General features: G+C 43.8%; 1 protein-coding gene and 1 long non-coding RNA gene across 2 annotated transcripts in view; both read right to left on the minus strand.

Moving 5' to 3' along the window:
• STT3B (STT3 oligosaccharyltransferase complex catalytic subunit B) overlaps window positions 1-11,381 on the minus strand; it is a 43,718-nt gene extending 32,337 nt beyond the window's left edge. The window contains exon 1 of the mRNA XM_083577899.1: window positions 10,404-11,381. Coding sequence (XP_083434025.1) covers window positions 10,404-10,717 — 314 coding nt within the window. The 5' untranslated portion in view covers window positions 10,718-11,381. The remainder of the gene's footprint in view (window positions 1-10,403) is intronic.
• Window positions 1-18,937, minus strand: part of LOC310745652 — a 74,250-nt gene that overhangs the window by 50,086 nt on the left and 5,227 nt on the right. The window lies entirely within an intron of this gene.

The following is an 18,937-nucleotide window of genomic DNA, read 5'->3' on the forward strand; positions in this document are numbered from 1 at the left end:
GATCTAGAAAATCAGTTTCCTCCAAGAGCTCCTGGATTTACTTTCAAGCAATCAAAGGCTGGTTTCCAGCTGATGCAGGCAGGCAGGAAAGAAGAATCTGCATATACTTGAACAAGGGACAACAAAACTCACATACCGTATTTTTCGATCCATAAGACGCACCAGACCACAAGATGCACCTAGTTTTGGGAGGAGGAAAACAAGAAAAAAAATATTCTGAATCTCAGAAGCCAGAACAGCAAGAGGGATTGCTGCGCAGTGAAAGCAGCAATCCCTCTTGCTGTTCTGGCTTCTGGGATAGCTGCGCAGCCTGCATTCGCTCCATAAGATGCACACACATTTCCCCTTACTTTTTAGGAGGGAAAAAGTGAGTCTTATAGAGAAAAAAATACGGTAAGTACAATGTAGGTGGTTGACTTTTAAAGAAGTAGTGAAAACTAAAGAGTTATAAGCTCATTATGTATCATGGACTGTAGCTCATATAATTTTAAAACTGCCAGCTGGAAGAATCAGAAATGTTTTAAGGGAGAAAGATAGGCCTTAAGAAATGATACCAGTCTTAATATCAATATAATTAAAAAGTGACATCAAAAATTATCCACATCTTGAAATTCTGGCCTACATTTGACTCAGATATTGTATGCTACTCTAAAGTGGCTGTAAAAATGTTTCAGAGGAGATAATGAGGCAGAACTACACAAGGCAACCCTCTTTCATCGAGATTCTGAGGCAGGTTCAGATAAGTCAAACTAACTAATGGCAGGTAAAAGTTTAAATAAGCATGTGTAGGATATTTTTCTTCCCTTTTCAAAGTGATGATCCTTCCTTCTGTGAAAAACTACACTAATAGAAAATGGCATATCATAGTGAGTTAGGGAACTGGGGCATGCCAAGACTCCGTTTATAGGCTACAGAACTGCAGGATATTGCCTTGATTTAACTAAAATTAGATTTCTACTTCATCTAAGTTTGATCTCACTAATTCAGTATATTGACAACTAAAGTTCAGCTAAAATAATTCAATGTTTTTGTTTAAATATGCAGTTAAGAGCCAAAGGTCCAAACTAGACGTCAGTCAAGTGGTCTGGCTTGCACACAAAGTCAAAACACATTATAAATATCACATCTTGTTTAGTCCTGGGATTAATGCATTTGAAAAGGTTCCATAGCAAAGTGTTACTACGTGGACAGATACCGCTGTTAGATACATTGGAAACAAGTGGTATCATTCTAACTTCTAACTGGGAGTGATGGTATGTTTTCTGGTTGGTTGTAAAACAAGGCTTACACTCATCTAAAGGAAACTGTGTCTAACCTGGCCTGTATCCACTGTGCAGCCTGCTACATATGTGGATCAGACATTGAATGCCTTTAAGTAATATACCTTTAAGAGTTCAGAACTCCTTTCTATTCCTAATTAAAGTCTGAGCAACGATGCATGGTCTCTCCACTACCAAGACAACTAAAGAAGAAACATAATAAAACTGCCATTTCTGCTCCAAGAAATGGCAAATGTAGTCCCCCATGAAAATATTCCCTGGAAGTTTCCAGCACTACAGGAGGTTATTGTAATTCTTATGGAGTAAATCCTGTAAAAAACTTATAGTTCAGGAACTAAAATCTGGGGGGGGGGGGGAATAAGCTTGAAGAAAGTTTTACCTTATCAGGGCAGTCTATATGGCCACAGCAAGCCACAAACCAACCTAGTTTAAATCTCATTTTTGTAGACTGAGTGTGTGTGTGTGTGTGTGTGTGTGCGTATGCGAAACTAGCTACTGGAGAACCCAGCATAAAAAGAACACAGTCAGTCTTCATTCGCATGCAAAAATTGGAAGGCTTTTGAAGAAGGAAGAGATGTTCCCCTAATTAACAGGTGATCAGATCAAGTTGGCATATATAGTAACATATGGATCATTTAAAATCTGCCCTCACTGCTATGATACTGTCACATTAAAAAAAAATAACAAAAAATCAAAGGGAACGGCCAGTGCCTCTTTTTCGCCTTCAACAGTATTTCCTGCATAATTATCCTACTGAAATGGACAAAATTTGGAGATTTTGAAATCTACCACATTTGCTCATTCTGGCATCAGGATAAACCATGGTTTACCATAATATAGGGATGGGGAACCTGGTACCTGCCAGAATATAACTCTCATAATTCTTGACTACTACCTGCTGGCTACAATGGATGTGTGTCTATGGAGTCTAACAACATCTGGATGACTAAATGTTCCCCATTACCACTAACTTAATGGGAACAAGTGGAGCAGAGCCTAGTCTCCCCACAGGTTTGTACGATTTCCCTCCCTTTCCAATGCATTCGTGAGGAGGATTTGTGAAGCTTTCACCTCCATTTTGACCACAGTTTAACAGCATTATTTTCAGAATGCATACCGTTGGTAATTTATCTATGGTTTGCTGAAACAAGCCACTTTAGTAAACCACAACTTATTTGTCCTAGATAAGTTGGTCCATATGTACATTGCATTCTGGACAGATATCAAAAAATGTAAAGAGAATTTAAAGTTGAAATTCTGAACTGGTAGGAACTAACAAAGATCCAATGGAGGGGAAGGAATGATATACTCACAGAAGTAGGTTCAATGGAGTTAGAAAGCACTGTTTCAAATAAATTTTGCAATTTTCCTGTACACGTTAAAGAAAATAATAACCATAAATAGAAAAAAGTTAGCTTTTACCATCATCAGTTTGAAAGTTAAATGTAAGCCACTAACGTTCTGTTGACATGGTGGAACACGTTAACAAAAACGAAGTATATTATTGAGAGAAGATCACTGGCTTCGAAACAAGCTGATCTATAAAACCTGATTTGCAAATGAAGTCTATGTAATGAAGGCTGGGTCACCTCTTATCAATAAAAATAACAATGCACAGAAATATTTATTGTGGCCCTGGATACTGTTTTAAAGATGATCAGATTTGATTTTGTGGTAGTCTAATGTGAAACCATATAATTGGATAGCCACAGTATATTTCATTCAACATTTATACAGAATGTTAGTTTCCTAAAAGTTTAGATAGTTTTGTTGTTGTCCTTACTACAATCAGGTAACAAATAATGATGCAGATAATGCTGCCTAAAACCAGGTAGTTATATTTCATGCCTCTCAGACCCTATACCACTTTACTGCTAATCAAGTGTAACCTCTTTTTACTTTAAAACTGAAATTTACCTTAACTTCATAAATACAACCTTGTTCTCCTACATGCTACCTACTTGTAACTGCTCACACATTACATTTGCATCCTGAACTTGTTTGAAACATAAAAGCATAAAACATCTTATTTTCAAAACAAGTTTCCAAAATTCTGAACTGATTTTTTTGAACATTTGTTTTACCATGAATTTTTGTTTGAAGATAATGGAGGTCATTCCTAACACATTATTTTTATCTATTTGTGAAATATGGGATTTAAGGGTGATAACGGCATAACAGCTTAGGACCACAATATCTAATGGACTGCTTTTCTTCACACCTGATGAGGCCATTCTGAACATCATGTTGCCTTCTGAGATATGGCTGGTTGAGAGGTACAAAAAGCCCTGAAATGCAGGACTTTCTGTCTTGCATCTCCTAGTATTCTATCACCTCTTGAACACTATTATTTTCCACTGGGTACTTAATTTAGGTGCTGTCTCAGTTTTTCTTTTTGCTTAGTCCCGGCTCTCAGTTTTTCTGCTCATTCATTCATTCATAAACTGATGTTGTTTCCTTGGCCATTTCTTTATTATGTCATCTGCTTTGAGCACTTCTGTGTTTGGAGATGGAGGGAGAAAGTGAAGTAGCTGCATGTATAAACAGACACAATTGCAGCTACCGTAAGAATCACCATGAGCAAAAAGCTGTACTGGTAATGAAAAATATGACAATTTAGTGATTATTCTATAATGCTTGACAAAAACTTTTTTGAAGGACTTACCAAAAAAAGTTTAAATAAGCCATTAGCTGGAGTTCATATGCTCAAATAATTGCACTTGCTACAACAAAGAGGAAGCGCAAAGTAGTATACCATACTGAAATGAGTTTTCTGGAAGATCACTTCATTTTTGTGGCTTATAATTCTAATTAACTTACCTACTGATGTAAGGGGGGAAATCCATACAACTCAAGGAGCCCCTTTTTTCAGTAAGCGAATTGGCCCAGTGACTGAGCAGGTTAGACAGATGACCACTACAGATGAATGTACTAACCATGTAAATAATAAAAGATAAGGCAGCCAAAGTATCTTTAGAAGCACATACTGGAAAGCCCTTGTTAGAGGCTACATAATCTAAAACCAATTTCAGTAAACCAATACTACAAATGATGAAGAGGCTGTAGAAGTCATTTGCAACAGTTTTGTGGCTTGCAAAAATTATGGGATTAAGAGAGCCCTCTTTCACTGAACCAGAAACAAACCAAAGATTAAGTCTGAAAAGCAAAGTACAGTCATACCTCGGGTTAAAGACGCTTCGGGTTAAATCTTTTCAGGTGACATCCTGCGGCGACCCAGAAGTACCAGAAAGGGTTACTTCTGGGTTTCGCTGCTCGCGCATGTGCAGAAGCGGCGAATTGTGACCCGCGCAGATGCGGGTTGTGTTCTGCTCATGATGTGAATGGGGCTCCGGAAGAGATCCCGTTTGCATCCAGAGGTACCACTGTACTGTACTTTTCTGTGTGTAAGACTAGGGTTTTTTTTACTTTAAAATAATGTTAAAAATCTGGGGGCGTCTTATACATGGATAATGCATATGCCCATTTTCTAAATTTGGGGTCCCCGAAAGCAGGGAGTGTCTTATACATGGGGGCGTCTTATACACAGAAAAATGTGGCATATGAAATATGTTTTTTCTAATATTTGTACAGTTTATAAATTGTGAAAAGATGATGGATGTACAACTGTATTCTGTCCAAGCACAGAAGCCAGATCATGATGATGATGTATAACTTATTTCTACTTGTTCATTCAACCCACATGGAGCCACACAATTTAAAGGAAAATCTAGCAAGTGTATCAAAAGCATACATAGATAAACATGGTTATATTTGGGAAAGTAATTATTATTATTATTAATAATAATAATAAAAGAAATCTCTGTTGCATTTCTGATTTTGGTAATAATCCTGGCCTTCAATAATCTACTCATTTTACTTATGCAAAACAGATGGTAAGGTTGCATAATCACATAAACACAGTGACTGTATTGTAATTGGTGAAGGACCTCAGCTTGTATAGCTTTCTACCTTCAAGAGGTAAGGAACTTTGGCACAATGAGCCACTGCAACATTTGAAACAAGTCATTTACAAACTGCTATGGAATACCTAAGAGCTTCCTTGGGTGTACCCAGTGGGATTTTATACTATTTCTTCTTCATGCCATGTCAGAAATATGCTTCTCAAAGAAGCCTCAACTTCTGCAGTATTGGCTCATGAACTAACTGAATGGTTCTAATTGCATGATCCCAGCACCTACTTTTAAATTCAAGCAATGAAATTGCATTCATAAAATGATTATGTATTCAACAAAATTAGTTTTGTATTCAGCTTCCTGTCACTAAGGTTGCATATACAAATGGAACTGGACAATATAATGGCCTGGTTCACTCTTAGTGTTAAGTCAAACTATGGCTTAGCATGAATGAGCAAATGTGCTGGTCACTGGAAAAAATATTACAGCTGCAGTCCTGCTGCCACTGCTCTGCTATGAACTAAGTTAAAGTTTGGCTAAGTGTTACAACTGAACCCAGACTTGTGGTTTATGCCCCGATGACAAACCACAAACTGTAAATCTTAGAACAAACCTTGTTTACAGTTCATGGCTTGTCTGGAGTGGTGTAAACCATGAGCACTGATTCAGATTCAGTGCTATGCCAAACTATGGTTTAGCTCATAGCAGCAAGGCGGCAGCAGGACAGGAGGAGGAGAAAAGCAGTCTGATCTCCCAGAATCTGCATGTTAGCCTGTTTGGATTACATATGAACTAGGTCACTGAATTTTTTTAATATTCATTTTAAAAAACCTGCTTTATTTATTTAAAGGCAGCCAACAGATAAAATAAACTAAGCCCAATACAATAACCAAATTAACAAATCCGTAAGTCATTAAAAGAAACACTGCCTAAGCTAATGTGGAAGTTATTTAATCAGTCAACAACCTTATTAAAAAGCCATAACTTTACCAGACACAAGAAGGAACAGAATGATGGGACTCAATACACCACACCCTTTATCTAGCTGGCACCTCTTGAGGTTGCGTGATCTGGAGCTCTCTTGGGAACACTTTTACATGTGCTGATGATTGGAGCATGCAGAAAAAGGGCAGTTCTTGAGTCATCCAGATCCCAAGCTAAATGCTTTAAAGGTTTTATATCAGCGCCTTGAATTGAGCCCAGAAACTATTTGGCAGCTAGTGCAAATCACAAAGGGATAATGCAACTGTTAACATGGTCAGTTTTAGAAGTTTATTAGCACAATGGATTTTTTCCACACAGGAATCCTTCTTTGTTCATTCATTTACACGTCTAATTTTTCTAGTACTGCAACTAATGTTTATATTTGAACCCTCATAAAGCATAAAAGTGACCTGCTGAGGTATGTGAAAAGCTCCTCAAAAGTCCACACTGTTTTTTACACCTATTTCAGTCCCAATATGCTGCTGTTTCAGCCTATTTTAGGACCTCTCTCAAAACATGATCCCAGCCAATCACACTGGGGAACAGGGTGGCACTATGTCACTGTGTAAGCAGATATGGCTATGTGATATTGTCACCGAGGTCTAAGTGAAAGTGGCAAGAGAAACTGCATCTTTGTTATTGAGCCAAGTGGGCCAACTCTCCCTGTGTTGCTGTCAGCACTGCACAGCAAGACTTTTGCTCTGATCCAGCTTTAGTCATGCATAGTTATGCATGAGTAGCTGCAACAGAAGAATAGTGATGTCAATCCAAATGTACATCCCCATTCTGCCGCAGCTAAATATACACAAATGAATTGATTTAGAGAACATTCCCTCTTCTTGCTCTCTTGGGAAAACTTACACACCCTCTCTTGAAAGGGGTGCAAACAATTTTTCAGGGGGGGGGGTTGCTGACTGCACAGAATAAAAAATGTCTATGATGCTACCTCTGTTTCGACTCAGCTCTGGTTCTTTTTCCTTTATATATCTATTGTCTATCAACAGCAGGTGGTATCAATAGAGGTGATAGTATACAGAAGGACACATGCAAGTGGTACTCCAAATATGCCTTTATTTCACTTCCTTACCAAAGCACTGTGGGACACACACACAAAATCTATTCACAGGTTTAACATAATCATAGTAACCACTCCTTGGAACAAGGAGCAGGTTCAGCGCCTCTCAGCAGTGTCCCAGATTGCTTTACTTTCTCCAATGTGTCTTAATCAAAGCCACTGAGAATCCTTTTTGTACAGCTCCATCCTGAGTCCTGTTTCAAACAGTGCAATCCTAAGTATGTTTACTCATAATTAAGTTTCACTTTGATCAGTGGGGCTTTCAGTTGTTCATGGGACTGCAGGTTTAGTCAGAGCAGGGGTGTAATGGAACCTTTGAAACTGATTTTAGCAAACACTTTCATAGAATTCATTTTTAGTGACAATAAAATGCAAAAGTGTTTATCCAATATTAATAGTCAATATGCTTAAACCTCCAATTTATGTGTCATATCAAGTTTTTTTAAAAAAAGAATCTATTATATGACAATGTACCCACCACCATTTTTATCCTTTGCTTTCAAACTACTTCTATTTGATTATTTTAAACCTGTTTTCTCTTGCCTTTGCTAAGTGCAACGTTAAGTGCTCAGGGCCACATCAGCAGCTTTATTCTGATAGGTGCATGTTACAGACACACAGCATGCATCCACTAAAACATTAACAATTAGAGGTACAGCTGCTTCAACACACACACACACACACACACACACACACACACACACGTAGCTGGTCCAAGCATTGAAGAAAATATATGAAACTGCCATATACAGGCTCAGAGTACTAGTCCATATTCTTTACTCTGACTGACAGCAGCTCTCTAAGGCTCAAGGTAGGCTGATATGATATACATGCCAGAGATCACTGAACGGATCTTGCACTGTATTTTGCTTTGCTAAATGAGTGAGGGAAAGAGGAACACACATATGCTATGCCTTATTTGAATTGACCTTCTCCAGAGCTCATATTTGTCCTGCTGCAGAAAACTGATAGTACACATATCACTAGGGAAGTGACAAATCCTGTGCCATTTTCCCAATCTTAATCCCACCCCAAGCTGTTATTTGCTCTAGAAGGGGGGGCAAATAGACACTCCAATCCCACTACTTGGGGCAAGGGATTCACCCAGTACCATGGCTCCAAGTATATTTCCCTCCTGTGGCTATTATTACCTTTGAAAGAGGGGAGAGATCTGATAAAGGCCCTCCTGACAATGCATGTAGCTTGGCCCCGAGATCCTTCTAATTTGAAATTCTTTCTCCAGATAGTGAATGTAAGATCCTCTACAGCTAAATCATGTACTGTACTCTACTATTGAGCTGTATGTTTTCCTCACGAGAGAAACATAAAGCACGTCATTTGGTTTGACATGGACAAGACTGTACACAGACCTGTGGTTTGGTACACTAAAAACCATTTAATTCTTTCTGCACAACACACAACTGTCCACTAACATGTAATTATTATTACACTGGTGTCTCATCCCAAAGATAAGGTTGTGATCCATTTTATCCTCTCAACAACCCTGTGAAGCAGGTTAGACAGAAAGATAGTAACTACAAGAACATAATAAGGCTAACCCACTATCATCCAGTGAGCTTCATAGCTGACGAGGGCCATGAATCTAGATCCTGTCCAAGTCAAACTTCTATTCCACTGCACCACACTGACAACACTAATTACTACTGTAATCTAATCACATTACTGATGTGATGTGTGAAGTGGCTCTCAGGATTCCCCACAGTTTAACATGTGGCAGTTTCTCAAATGCATCCCACTCTTATGAGAAATATGGTAGTCCACATGGCAGGCTGCAAATCATGAGATTAAAATAAGTGATGCAATCCAATATAAGGGCAGAAATGTACATCTCCATGCAACCGTGTGGCGACACAGGAAGCTCTCAGTCAGAATAACCCTATCATGATGCATTAAAACCTGCCATTACATTCAGAAATGAACTGTTCCACAACATAAAGTGTCAATTTAAAACCAATCAATGCAGCATGGGGCAACTAAGCACAGAAAGTATTCCTGAGCCTGCAGAAATAGACCTCGGGACTGCACTTGCTTCAGTGCTATTTGGATAAAATCTGAAGTGCAATCAACTCATACATTTTCTCTAGCGGAGACCACAGCCATGTGGTATGTTCCATGGGATGGGGATTAAACCTCTATACTTGTTTTATATGGAAACAAAGCAAAGTCTCATGAGAAACAGTGGGATGCATTTGAGAAATGCAAAGCGACACTGCATGCCTACCAATACCAATATATCAAAAAGCTTGAATATCAAAAATCACCTCTCACATTTCACCAACGCCACACTAATTTTCAGTATTTCAGATGGGGTTACCGACCAGCAAGGTTACCCCCTTCCAACTTCCCGATTTGCTCTCCCGTCCCAAATCCTGGGCAGACCGTCCCCCGAGATTCCGCATAGCCCCGTTCACAACATGCCCTCTGGGGAAGCAGAAATCCAGAGGAAGAGCGCGAAATGCTTAGCCCCTGGTGGGATTGCACTCATTTCCCTACTCTTAGCACACGATTGCAGAGGCAGCTCCGCAGACCCCTCTGCCACAGCACGCAGCTATTACACCTAACGGCGACCCACCTGTACGCAGCAGCAGCAGCCTCCGCCTGCCCCTCTCCCGGACCAGCGTCCCGTCAAGCAGCAGCCTTCTCTCTCTCTCCGCGCTTCCCCTGCAGCCGCTCCCTCGGCCATTCCCCCCTTCTTCCTCCTGCTGCTCCGACGCACACGCCGCCCGTGCCGCAGCGGCGAGGAGAAGCGGGCGCCGCACAAGTTTTGCCGAATGAAGTGCACGAGCAGGGCTGGGGCGGCCTCTCGGCCCAGGATGGAAAGAAGGCGCCCCTCAAGGTCTACCTGTCTGCTCCGGAGCATCTGCCGGCGCAGGAAGGGACCTTTCACCCACAATGGGTCCCGTAAAACCACGCCTAGCGCTCCGCGTGCTCCGAGTCCCTTCCGCGCTTGGCCCCGGGAGACTCTTCCCGGTACCCGCTTGTGCAGAGGGCCGGCGTCGACCCTGCTCCTCCGTTTCACGTCCCCCCCCCCCCGCCGGCTACCCGGCAGCGTCCTGCCTCTCAGCCTGCAGGCGGGCGGCGAGGGGGATCCCCGGCTCCTGCTCGCCCTCTGCTCCCCAACTCACTTACCAGGGGTCGAACTCGTGGATGATGCTCTCGAAGCGGATGACGGCGAAGAGCCTGGAGCTGAAGCCGGCCAGCCAGGCCAGGAAGAGGATGGTGAAGGAGAGCAGCGACTGCCAGCCCGCCGGCTGCGACAGGCCCCCCGACAGGCCGCCGCCGCCCCCGCCCGCCGGGGGCCCGGCGCCGGTCGTCGACGACGAGGAGGAGGAGCCCCTGCTGTTGGCCAGCGCTTGGGAAGCGGCGGCGGAGTTGGACGACGACGACGACGAGGCGGCGGCACCGGTCTTGTGCTTGTGGTCGGGGGCCGAGTGCTCCGCCATGTTGCTCCCCGGGGCTCCTCGCTTGCCTCTCCGCCTCACGCGCGGCGAAGGAGGAGGAAGAAGGGCAGAGTCCGCCCCGTTTCCCTCAGCGCGCTCTCCGACGGAGGGAGGGAGGGGAGGCGAGGCAGCGGCGCCTTTACCGCGCCCGTTTCACTGGCGGCGGCGGCGGCGGTTCCTCCTGCCTCCCGCCTCCTCCTCCTTCTGAATCTCCTCAGCGACCCGGGAACTGCCGCCCGATGCCGCCGCCAACATCCCAGTGCGGCGCGAGGCGGGCGGAGAGCGGGAGCGAGACCGGAGTAGCTCGCGCGCGATGTGAAGGGAAGGGAAGGGCGGGGGGCGGGGAGGGAATGGGAGGAGGAGGCGTGGCCGAGAGCGCGAGGTGGGCGGAGCAAAAGCCGCGGGTGAGGAGAGAGAAAAGCTTCCGTGTGAGGCAACGCTGGCTCGGGACGGTGTTGTAAGCCGTTGACGGGAGAGTGACGTGCCACGAGGCGCGCGCGCGGAAAGGGGCTGCGGAAAGAGGTGGTTAATTGAGGCCGAAGCAACCGATGACATTCGCACCAGGATGGGCGGAGCCAACAGCGAGGCCCCGCCCCACTTGTCGCCCCTGCCGCTCACCCCTCCTCTCCCTCCTTCTCCTCCGTCCGTCCTTCCGTGAGGGAACTCCCTACTAACCTGTCAGAGAGCGACAGGTACTTCAAAAGGGCAGGCCGGCGGCCAATCGGAGCCCAGAGCCGCAGGGCGCGGAATGGAGAGAGGCGGAGGCCCTAACCGCCTCCACCAATGGCGGAAGGCCTGTGCTAAGTGGAAGGGTGCGATTGGCCAAGGGTCCCGACCATTCGCAGGCTAAGAGGAGGTCGGGTTTGGTTGCGCGTCACGTGAGGCGCACGGGAGCGTCGGCCTCTCAGGCGAGCGCCGCTTTCGCAGCAGGGTCTGCAGTGAGGGGCGACTTCTGACTTGCGAAGCTTTGCTGGGAGCGTTGCATCCTGGGGATTGTAGTTTGCAGCTGATGTGGCTTGTCAGGCTCTTCTTGCGTAAAGCTGACTATCCCTGTGGAAACACTCTGGATGCTTTCCTGTAAGTAGTGATGAGCTGGACAAAGGCAAATTAAACGGAGCCTCATTCCAGATGGAGCAGGCCATGCGGATTAGTTCCTGCATTTGCTGCTGATCATGTGGCCACACTGCTCAGAGGATCGGCTTTGCAGCCACTGCTTGGCTCTCGAGGGGCAAAAGTGGCAATCAGTGTCCCTTTACCTTTCTACATGTTTTAGTGCTCCCTTTGCCACCCTGATGTATGTGCGTATCGCTCAGACTTTTATTTTATTTACTCTGCTGAAGCCCCTGTGCTGCTTTATTAGTACTTCAGAGCAGCTCACATACCCTCCCAACATTTCTGCAATGAAAATAGGGACATCCTGTTCAATAATAATCATAATATTTATACCCAGCCCATCTGACCAGGTTGCTTCCAAAATATATTTAAAAAATCATCAAACATTAAACGTATACAGGGCTGCCTTCAGATGTCTTCTAAAGGTCCTATAGTTACTTATCTCCTTGGCTTGGGGGTCGCATAATTCCATACCCTCCGATGAAAATAGGGATGTCCTAAGGAAAAGTGGGACCATCAGAAATCGGGACAGCTTCTGTGAATCTGGGACTTTCCCTGGAAAATAGGGACACTTGGAGGGTCTGAGCTTGCAGTTTTGAAATGGTTGTGAAGAAATAAAAAATAGAAATTGAAAAAGCCAACAGCATTAGGAAAATGTCTGTGTTGGGGGGAATACCCTCCTCCCACTTACGCCTCAACAGAGCCTAGGCAAATCAAAGGTCTTCATCTGGTTTCCAAAAGGTAGCACTGTCAGCACCAGGCAACCATCCCTGGGAAATATTTCCATAAGCAGAACAAGGCATCACAAGTGGCTCTTTCTCTGGTCATTACAATTGAAATGCTTGCTAGTCTGGGAATTGCTATAGCCCTGAAACACATTGCTGTTGTTTTATTTATATAGCTTAATCCATAGTGTGTCTTATAATCTAGAACAGGTGGGGAGCTCTATATCAGGGGCCAAAAGCAGTACGTATTCCAGACCTCTCTATCCCGCCCTTGGGAGTCTCTTAGGTGTTGTCCCCTTCCCAAGCATCACCCATTAGCAGCCCTGCTCCTTGATTTGCCTGGCCTGAAAGGTGTCCTGGAAGAGTGGTGATGCCTCTTGCTTCCTCGCATTGAATATACAGATATGCGTATGTTGTGATTTGTGTGTGGCCGCCCACTGTAGAAAGGTAGAAGTCATGGCCATTGCTCCACCTGCTTTTGCTTCTGGTGCTAACCGCTGCTGGTATGTGGCCCTGGGGAAGGTTACGCACTAGGGAATGTACTTCTCAAACTGGGAAAGGTTCCTCACCCTTGAACCAGACATTTCTGAAATATCTCCATTGTGTCTAACGAAGATAAGGGAGAGAAACAGAGGCAGGTGTAAACAACAAACAGTTTAGTTACACACGCGTTAGTTAAGTTACCATAGTAGTGTATTGGGACTAAAGGGCTGTGCCTATAACTTCATGGAAAATGTTTTGAGGAGAGCTCTGGAAAACATAAGCGAGATGACCTCATAGGGCCATTCTGGAAGGCAGTTCCAGGCATAAGGGGCAACGGGGGAGAAATGGCAGTCTCATTTGAGGAAATAAAAGTGCAGCAGAAGGCTGAGGGTGGTGGAGTTGGATGAAGATCAGGCACGTATGTTTTATGGTATAAGAACAGAGAGATGTGGAGGTAAAGGTGAGAAGGTTGTGAAGGACCCAGGAACATACAGGAAGCTAGTGTATGGATTTATGGAGAGGTGTCATGTGATCAGGGTGATGGAAAAGGTGAATAATGTCACAATAATAATAATAATAATAATAATAATAATAATAATAATAATTTATTATTTGTACTCCGCCCATCTGGCTGGGTTTCCCCAGCCACTCTGGGCGGCTTCCAACAAAGATTAAAAATACATTAGAATGTCACACATTAACAACTTCCCTGAACATGCTGGACAGAAGTGAGATGATGGAAGGCCAGAGAGGAGATGAGGCAAAAAGCTGACCAGGGAACAACTCCCCTAGGAGGAAAAGTTCCTGTGTTTGTGACTTTGGGGTTTGGATAAAGGATGAGGAAGAGGCAACATGATAGGAGTGTTGTTGTTTAGTCGTGTCCGACTCTTCGTGACCCCATGGACCAGAGCACGCCAGGCGCTCCTGTCTTCCACTGCCTCCCGCAGTTTGGTCAAACTCATGCTGGTAGCTTCGAGAACACTGTCCAACCATTTCGTCCTCTGTCGTCCCCTTCTCTTTGTGCCCTCCATCTTTCCCAACATCAGGGTCTTTTCCAGGGAGTCTTCTCTTCTCATGAGGTGGCCAAAGTATTGGAGCCTCAGCTTCAGGATCTGTCCTTCCAGTGAGCACTCAGGGCTGATTTCCTTAAGAATGGATAAGTTTGATCTTCTTGCAGTCCATGGGACTCTCAAGAGTCTCCTCCAGCACCATAATTCAAAAGCATCAATTCTTTGGCGATCAACCTTCTTTATGGTCCAGCTCTCTCTCTCTCTCTCTCTTTTTTAATAATTTTTATTAACTGGCCAATCACATCAAATTAAATCACATCACATAAATTCCAAATTACAAAGCCAAATTTTTAAATTTTGTTGGGGGAACCCATACTTCAAGATCCAAAGGGGGATTCAGATCATCTTCTTATTACTGCGTTAATGTCCAAATCAGTCCCAATCAATCCAGACAAAATTCATAATTCTATCCAGTCTTATCTTGGTGTTTCCACATCATATCTTGTTCATATAATTTCTATTTTTCCTTTACGATCTCTTCTGTTAGTCTCCTTAAGCCGATAAGCAAAATAATAATCCTGTGTGGATTTCCCGTTCCTCCACTAAGTCCAGATGGTCTTTATGGTCCAGCTCTCACTTCCATACATCACTACTGGGAAAACCATGGCTTTAACTATACGGACCTTTGTTGGCAAGGTGATGTCTCGTGGATAGAGAAAGGCTTTCCCGCCTTTCTCATAACAGTAGAACTTGTAGACATCCAATGAAGTTGAAATGTTGGAGGCTTCAGAACAATCAGAATAAAGTACTTCTTCACGCAGCGCAGAGTTCATCCATGGAATTTGCTCCCACAGGATGGCCACCAACTTGGATAATTTTGGATTGGACAAATTCATGGAGGAGGAGACTGCTAGCCACGATGGCTGTGTTCCACCTCCACTGTCGGCCTCTCAATGTCCGTTGCCGGGAACCGCAGGCGCGGAGAGCGCTGTTGTGCTCAAGGTCCGTTTGCAAGCTCCCCTAGGCCCCTGGCTGACCCTTGTGAGAAGAGGAGTCTGGAGTAGATGCTCCATTGGCCTGATCCAGAAACATGTTCAAGGCATGGACCAGAGAGTTGCTTCTGAGGGGGACACAGAAGAAGCGGCATATTGCAATTTTATAAAGAAAGAACCAAAGTTCAACGAGGGATGGTGATGTTATGCACTCTTAAGTGCTGAGAAACTGGCTATGACAGCACTTGTATATAAGTGCTGCCTTTCAGCTTACCTCTTCAAATAAATATATTGTTCTTCTCTTGTTACAGGTTTAGAGAAAACCTGTTCCGCAATAGCTTTCTCGCAGACCTATTGCCACCCTGTGCTATCTCTTGGAAGCATATGCAGCATTTATCAAGGTCCACCCTGAATTTTCACACATTTTCTTTTAAACCAGCCTTGGATTTTTTTTATAGCAGTTACCAGGGTCTCTTCTCTTCCTTCCTTGCAAGAGATGTGGAAACCTTAGATGCAGCAATGTCTGGGTCTGTTTTCACCTGCCTCTCCCCTCCCCCAATAAAAAAGACTTAAGACTTCTGTAGGCCGTATTTGACAGCTAATTTGCATCTATACGTTTCATCACCTGGGATGTCATCATTCAGTGACTCACACTTGAATGTAGGCAGTTTTGCTAACCAGTCAGAATGTTACAGATCGGCCTATATTTTTACTACGTTGTGTTTGCCAGAATTACAGTATGTCACTGGCAGGTGAAAGCTTCATCTTCATGCAGAAATGTACTGAATGTCTTCTTCTCTAACTCCAGACCCTCCGTGTTGCAATATGTTTGCATCTTCTTGATCGGAGGCTGAGGAGCAAAATACAAAGCGTTGGAGTGGAAAGTAGTTCCTCAACCCCGACTCCCCAGTAGTCATTTATATCCTGCATCACCCATTCACTGTTTTTCCACCAAGCCTGGTTGACTTGAGGACTGTGCCTTTGAGGACATTATCCAGGCCAGGGGTAGCCAATATGTTGCCTTCCAGCTGTTGCTGGATTGCAGTTCCTGTCATCTCTTATCACTGGCCGTACTAGTTGAATCTGATAGGAATTGCAATCCACAACCTGTACAGGGTACCATATTAGTTACCACTTGTGACTAGGTTGTGGTACTAGACGCGGGTGGTGCCGTGGTCTAAACCACTGAGCCTCTTGGGCTTGCCGATCAGAAGGTCGGCGGTTCGAATCCCCGTGATGGGGTGAGCTCCCGTTGCTCTGTCCCAATTCCTGCCAGCCTAGCAGTTCGAAAGCACACCAGTGCAAAGTAGATAAATAGGTACCACCGCGGTGGGAAGGTAAACGGCTTTTCCGTGCACTCTGGCTTCCGTCACGGTGTTCTGTTGTGCCAGAAGCGGTTTAGCCATGCTGGCCACATGACCCGGAAAGCTGTCTGAGGACAAACGCCCGCCTCCTCGGCCTGAAAGCGAGATGAGCTCTGCACCCCATAGTCGCCTTTGACTGGACTTAACCATCCAGGGGTCCTTTGCCTTACCTTTTACCTTACTAGTCTAACTTGTCTCTTGTTTAAGTGCCATCTCCCTTTGTCTGAATGCTGCCTTCAGTCTTGATCCCGGCTTGGTTTTGATTACACACTTGATCCTTGCGCTCTTGATCCTTCTTTGTTGCCTTGGATTGTAACCCCTGATGATTTTGGACCAGGCAGCTGCTGCAAGTCCAATTGGGTTGATAGCCAGGGCCCCTTCTGGTGCAGAGCCTCGGTGCCTGAAGCCTGACAAAGGGTCAGCTTTTAAATAACTGGGACCCAAGACCACAGAAGAAGAGGGTTGTATGTGGAAGAACAGGTAAAAGTCTAGCAGGTTCTTTCAGTTCAACGATCCCAGTAAGAACCACTCTAATTATGGCGCTATTTGAAATTGTTTGTATGCAATTTTATTCTCAAGAGGCTCCCTGGGCTCCCTTTGGGAGATGAATGGTGGGCATATGATTTTTAAATAAACAAGTGTGTGAATGAAATTAACACGCACATTTTGTGTTCTGTAAATAGGTAGCTGCAGGAAAGTGTGAGATAATGTCAGCACCATGAGGGTGGTCGTGGTGGCGAGAAGCTAAACACTTTCTCTCCTGGCTATGGTCCCAACAAAATTGCCTCTCCAAATGTCTGCTGTTTGCTTTCAAGGGAAACTCCCAGTGGCGACCTTAAGCAAAGACTTTTCCCTTGTAGCAGAGAAAGCCTTGCCCTTGTCCTTTTTGTTGTGACATGATTATTGGTAGATGGAAGCTGCAACAGTGGTGCAGTTCTGGGTATCACTGGCACATGCAGAAGGCATATGGAAGAATCTGCAGTACCAAAATAGATGTTCACTTCTCTGCCTTTATATGTGTTCTTTAAGCATTGTAATCCATAGTCTTAAAAGAAACTGACATGTCAGTTGGTCAGAGGTGGAGCATCCAGAATAGAAGGCGTATAAATCTTATTTCTCTGCTTTTGCTAACAACAAAAACAGTAGCAAACAAACCTAAAGAATGTGACCTTTCCTTAAGATATATTAAAAAAATATATTTTATCTAATAAGATTACTATTTTAGTGTTTATTTTATAAATCCGTGTTTTAATTCTGGGGGTATGGTGAGGTTCTTTTGTTTGTATTTATGTAGTTTTTGATTCATGCTTTCGTGTTTTATTTTTTACATATATTTTTTAAAATTGCTTTTTTATTATAAGCCTACCAGAAAAAATTATGGGGTGGCATACAAATGCCATCAGTTTTTGCCCTGGATAGGAATAATGGTGTATACATGTTCAGGAAAGATGCAAGTTTTCCACATCTGTTTTGGTTTTGCAAAAGCACCATGTTACTACTTTTAAGATCTTTAAAGTTGCTAACTGTTTCAGTTAATCTAATGTATGATAAAAAGAAAAATTAATATCCTGCATATGTCAGCATTATTATAACCATCATGCATTAATGAGAGAGAGAGAGCGCTTCTATTAAACCAATCTTTACATATCATACATCTGTAGAATTTATTTGTTTGGGCTAGTGGCCATAACAAAACATACAACAAAATACCAGAAAAAATAAAATAAAAATAATCCTCCCAATACAGCCCCACAAAGCACCAGCAGCCCAACATCAACTAGCACTGGGCCACAAATACGCTTACAAGGCAAAAGTACCGTACTTTTCCGTATATAAGACGAGGGGTTTTTTCTGAGAAAATTATGGAAAAAAAGGGGGGGTCGTCTTATACATGGATAGTGCATCGGGGGGGACGTGGGATTGGTTACTGCTGCAACCTGGAGATTGACAGTGGCTATTCGGCATGTTATTGGTGGCTTCGGCAAGGGCTGGTGTTGATTTGCTGCCGCTGTGGCAACTGGGTGGGCGATTGGCAGCTTTTGGGACGTGCGTGAGTGGCAATGTAGGTCAGGTGGGTGAGCAACTTTCGGCAATCCTCCCTCCCAAAAAAAGCTCAACAGCTGTGGACAATCTCCCCCAATTTTCCTAATTTCTTATACACGGGGGCGTATTATACATGAAAAAATACGGTAGTCGGTGCAGAAAGAGTCTCCCCGTTACTGACAAGCCCAGCCTTACTGTCATTTTAAGCATGTCCCTATCACCTTGAATTGTCCAAGCTGCCCAGGAAAGCTTGCAAACCAAATGTTTAGGCTGACAAGGAAAGATGCACTGTGAATTTGTTAATATCAGTCAGTAAGAGAGACTCTCACCAGCTTCACCTCTGGAAACGAAAAGGAAATGCCATTCTCTTTCTGTTTGACCCCTAATCCAATCAAGCCATTTGGGTCACATCTTGATTTGACCTACTTAGAGCCTTGATGGAAGAAGCTCCATGCCTGATGCCCTGTCATTATTCCTAATTATGGTAGCGCAC

This window comes from Podarcis filfolensis, assembly GCF_964270895.1.
Source record: "Podarcis filfolensis genome assembly, chromosome: 12".
NCBI classification, from domain to species: domain Eukaryota; kingdom Metazoa; phylum Chordata; class Lepidosauria; order Squamata; family Lacertidae; genus Podarcis; species Podarcis filfolensis.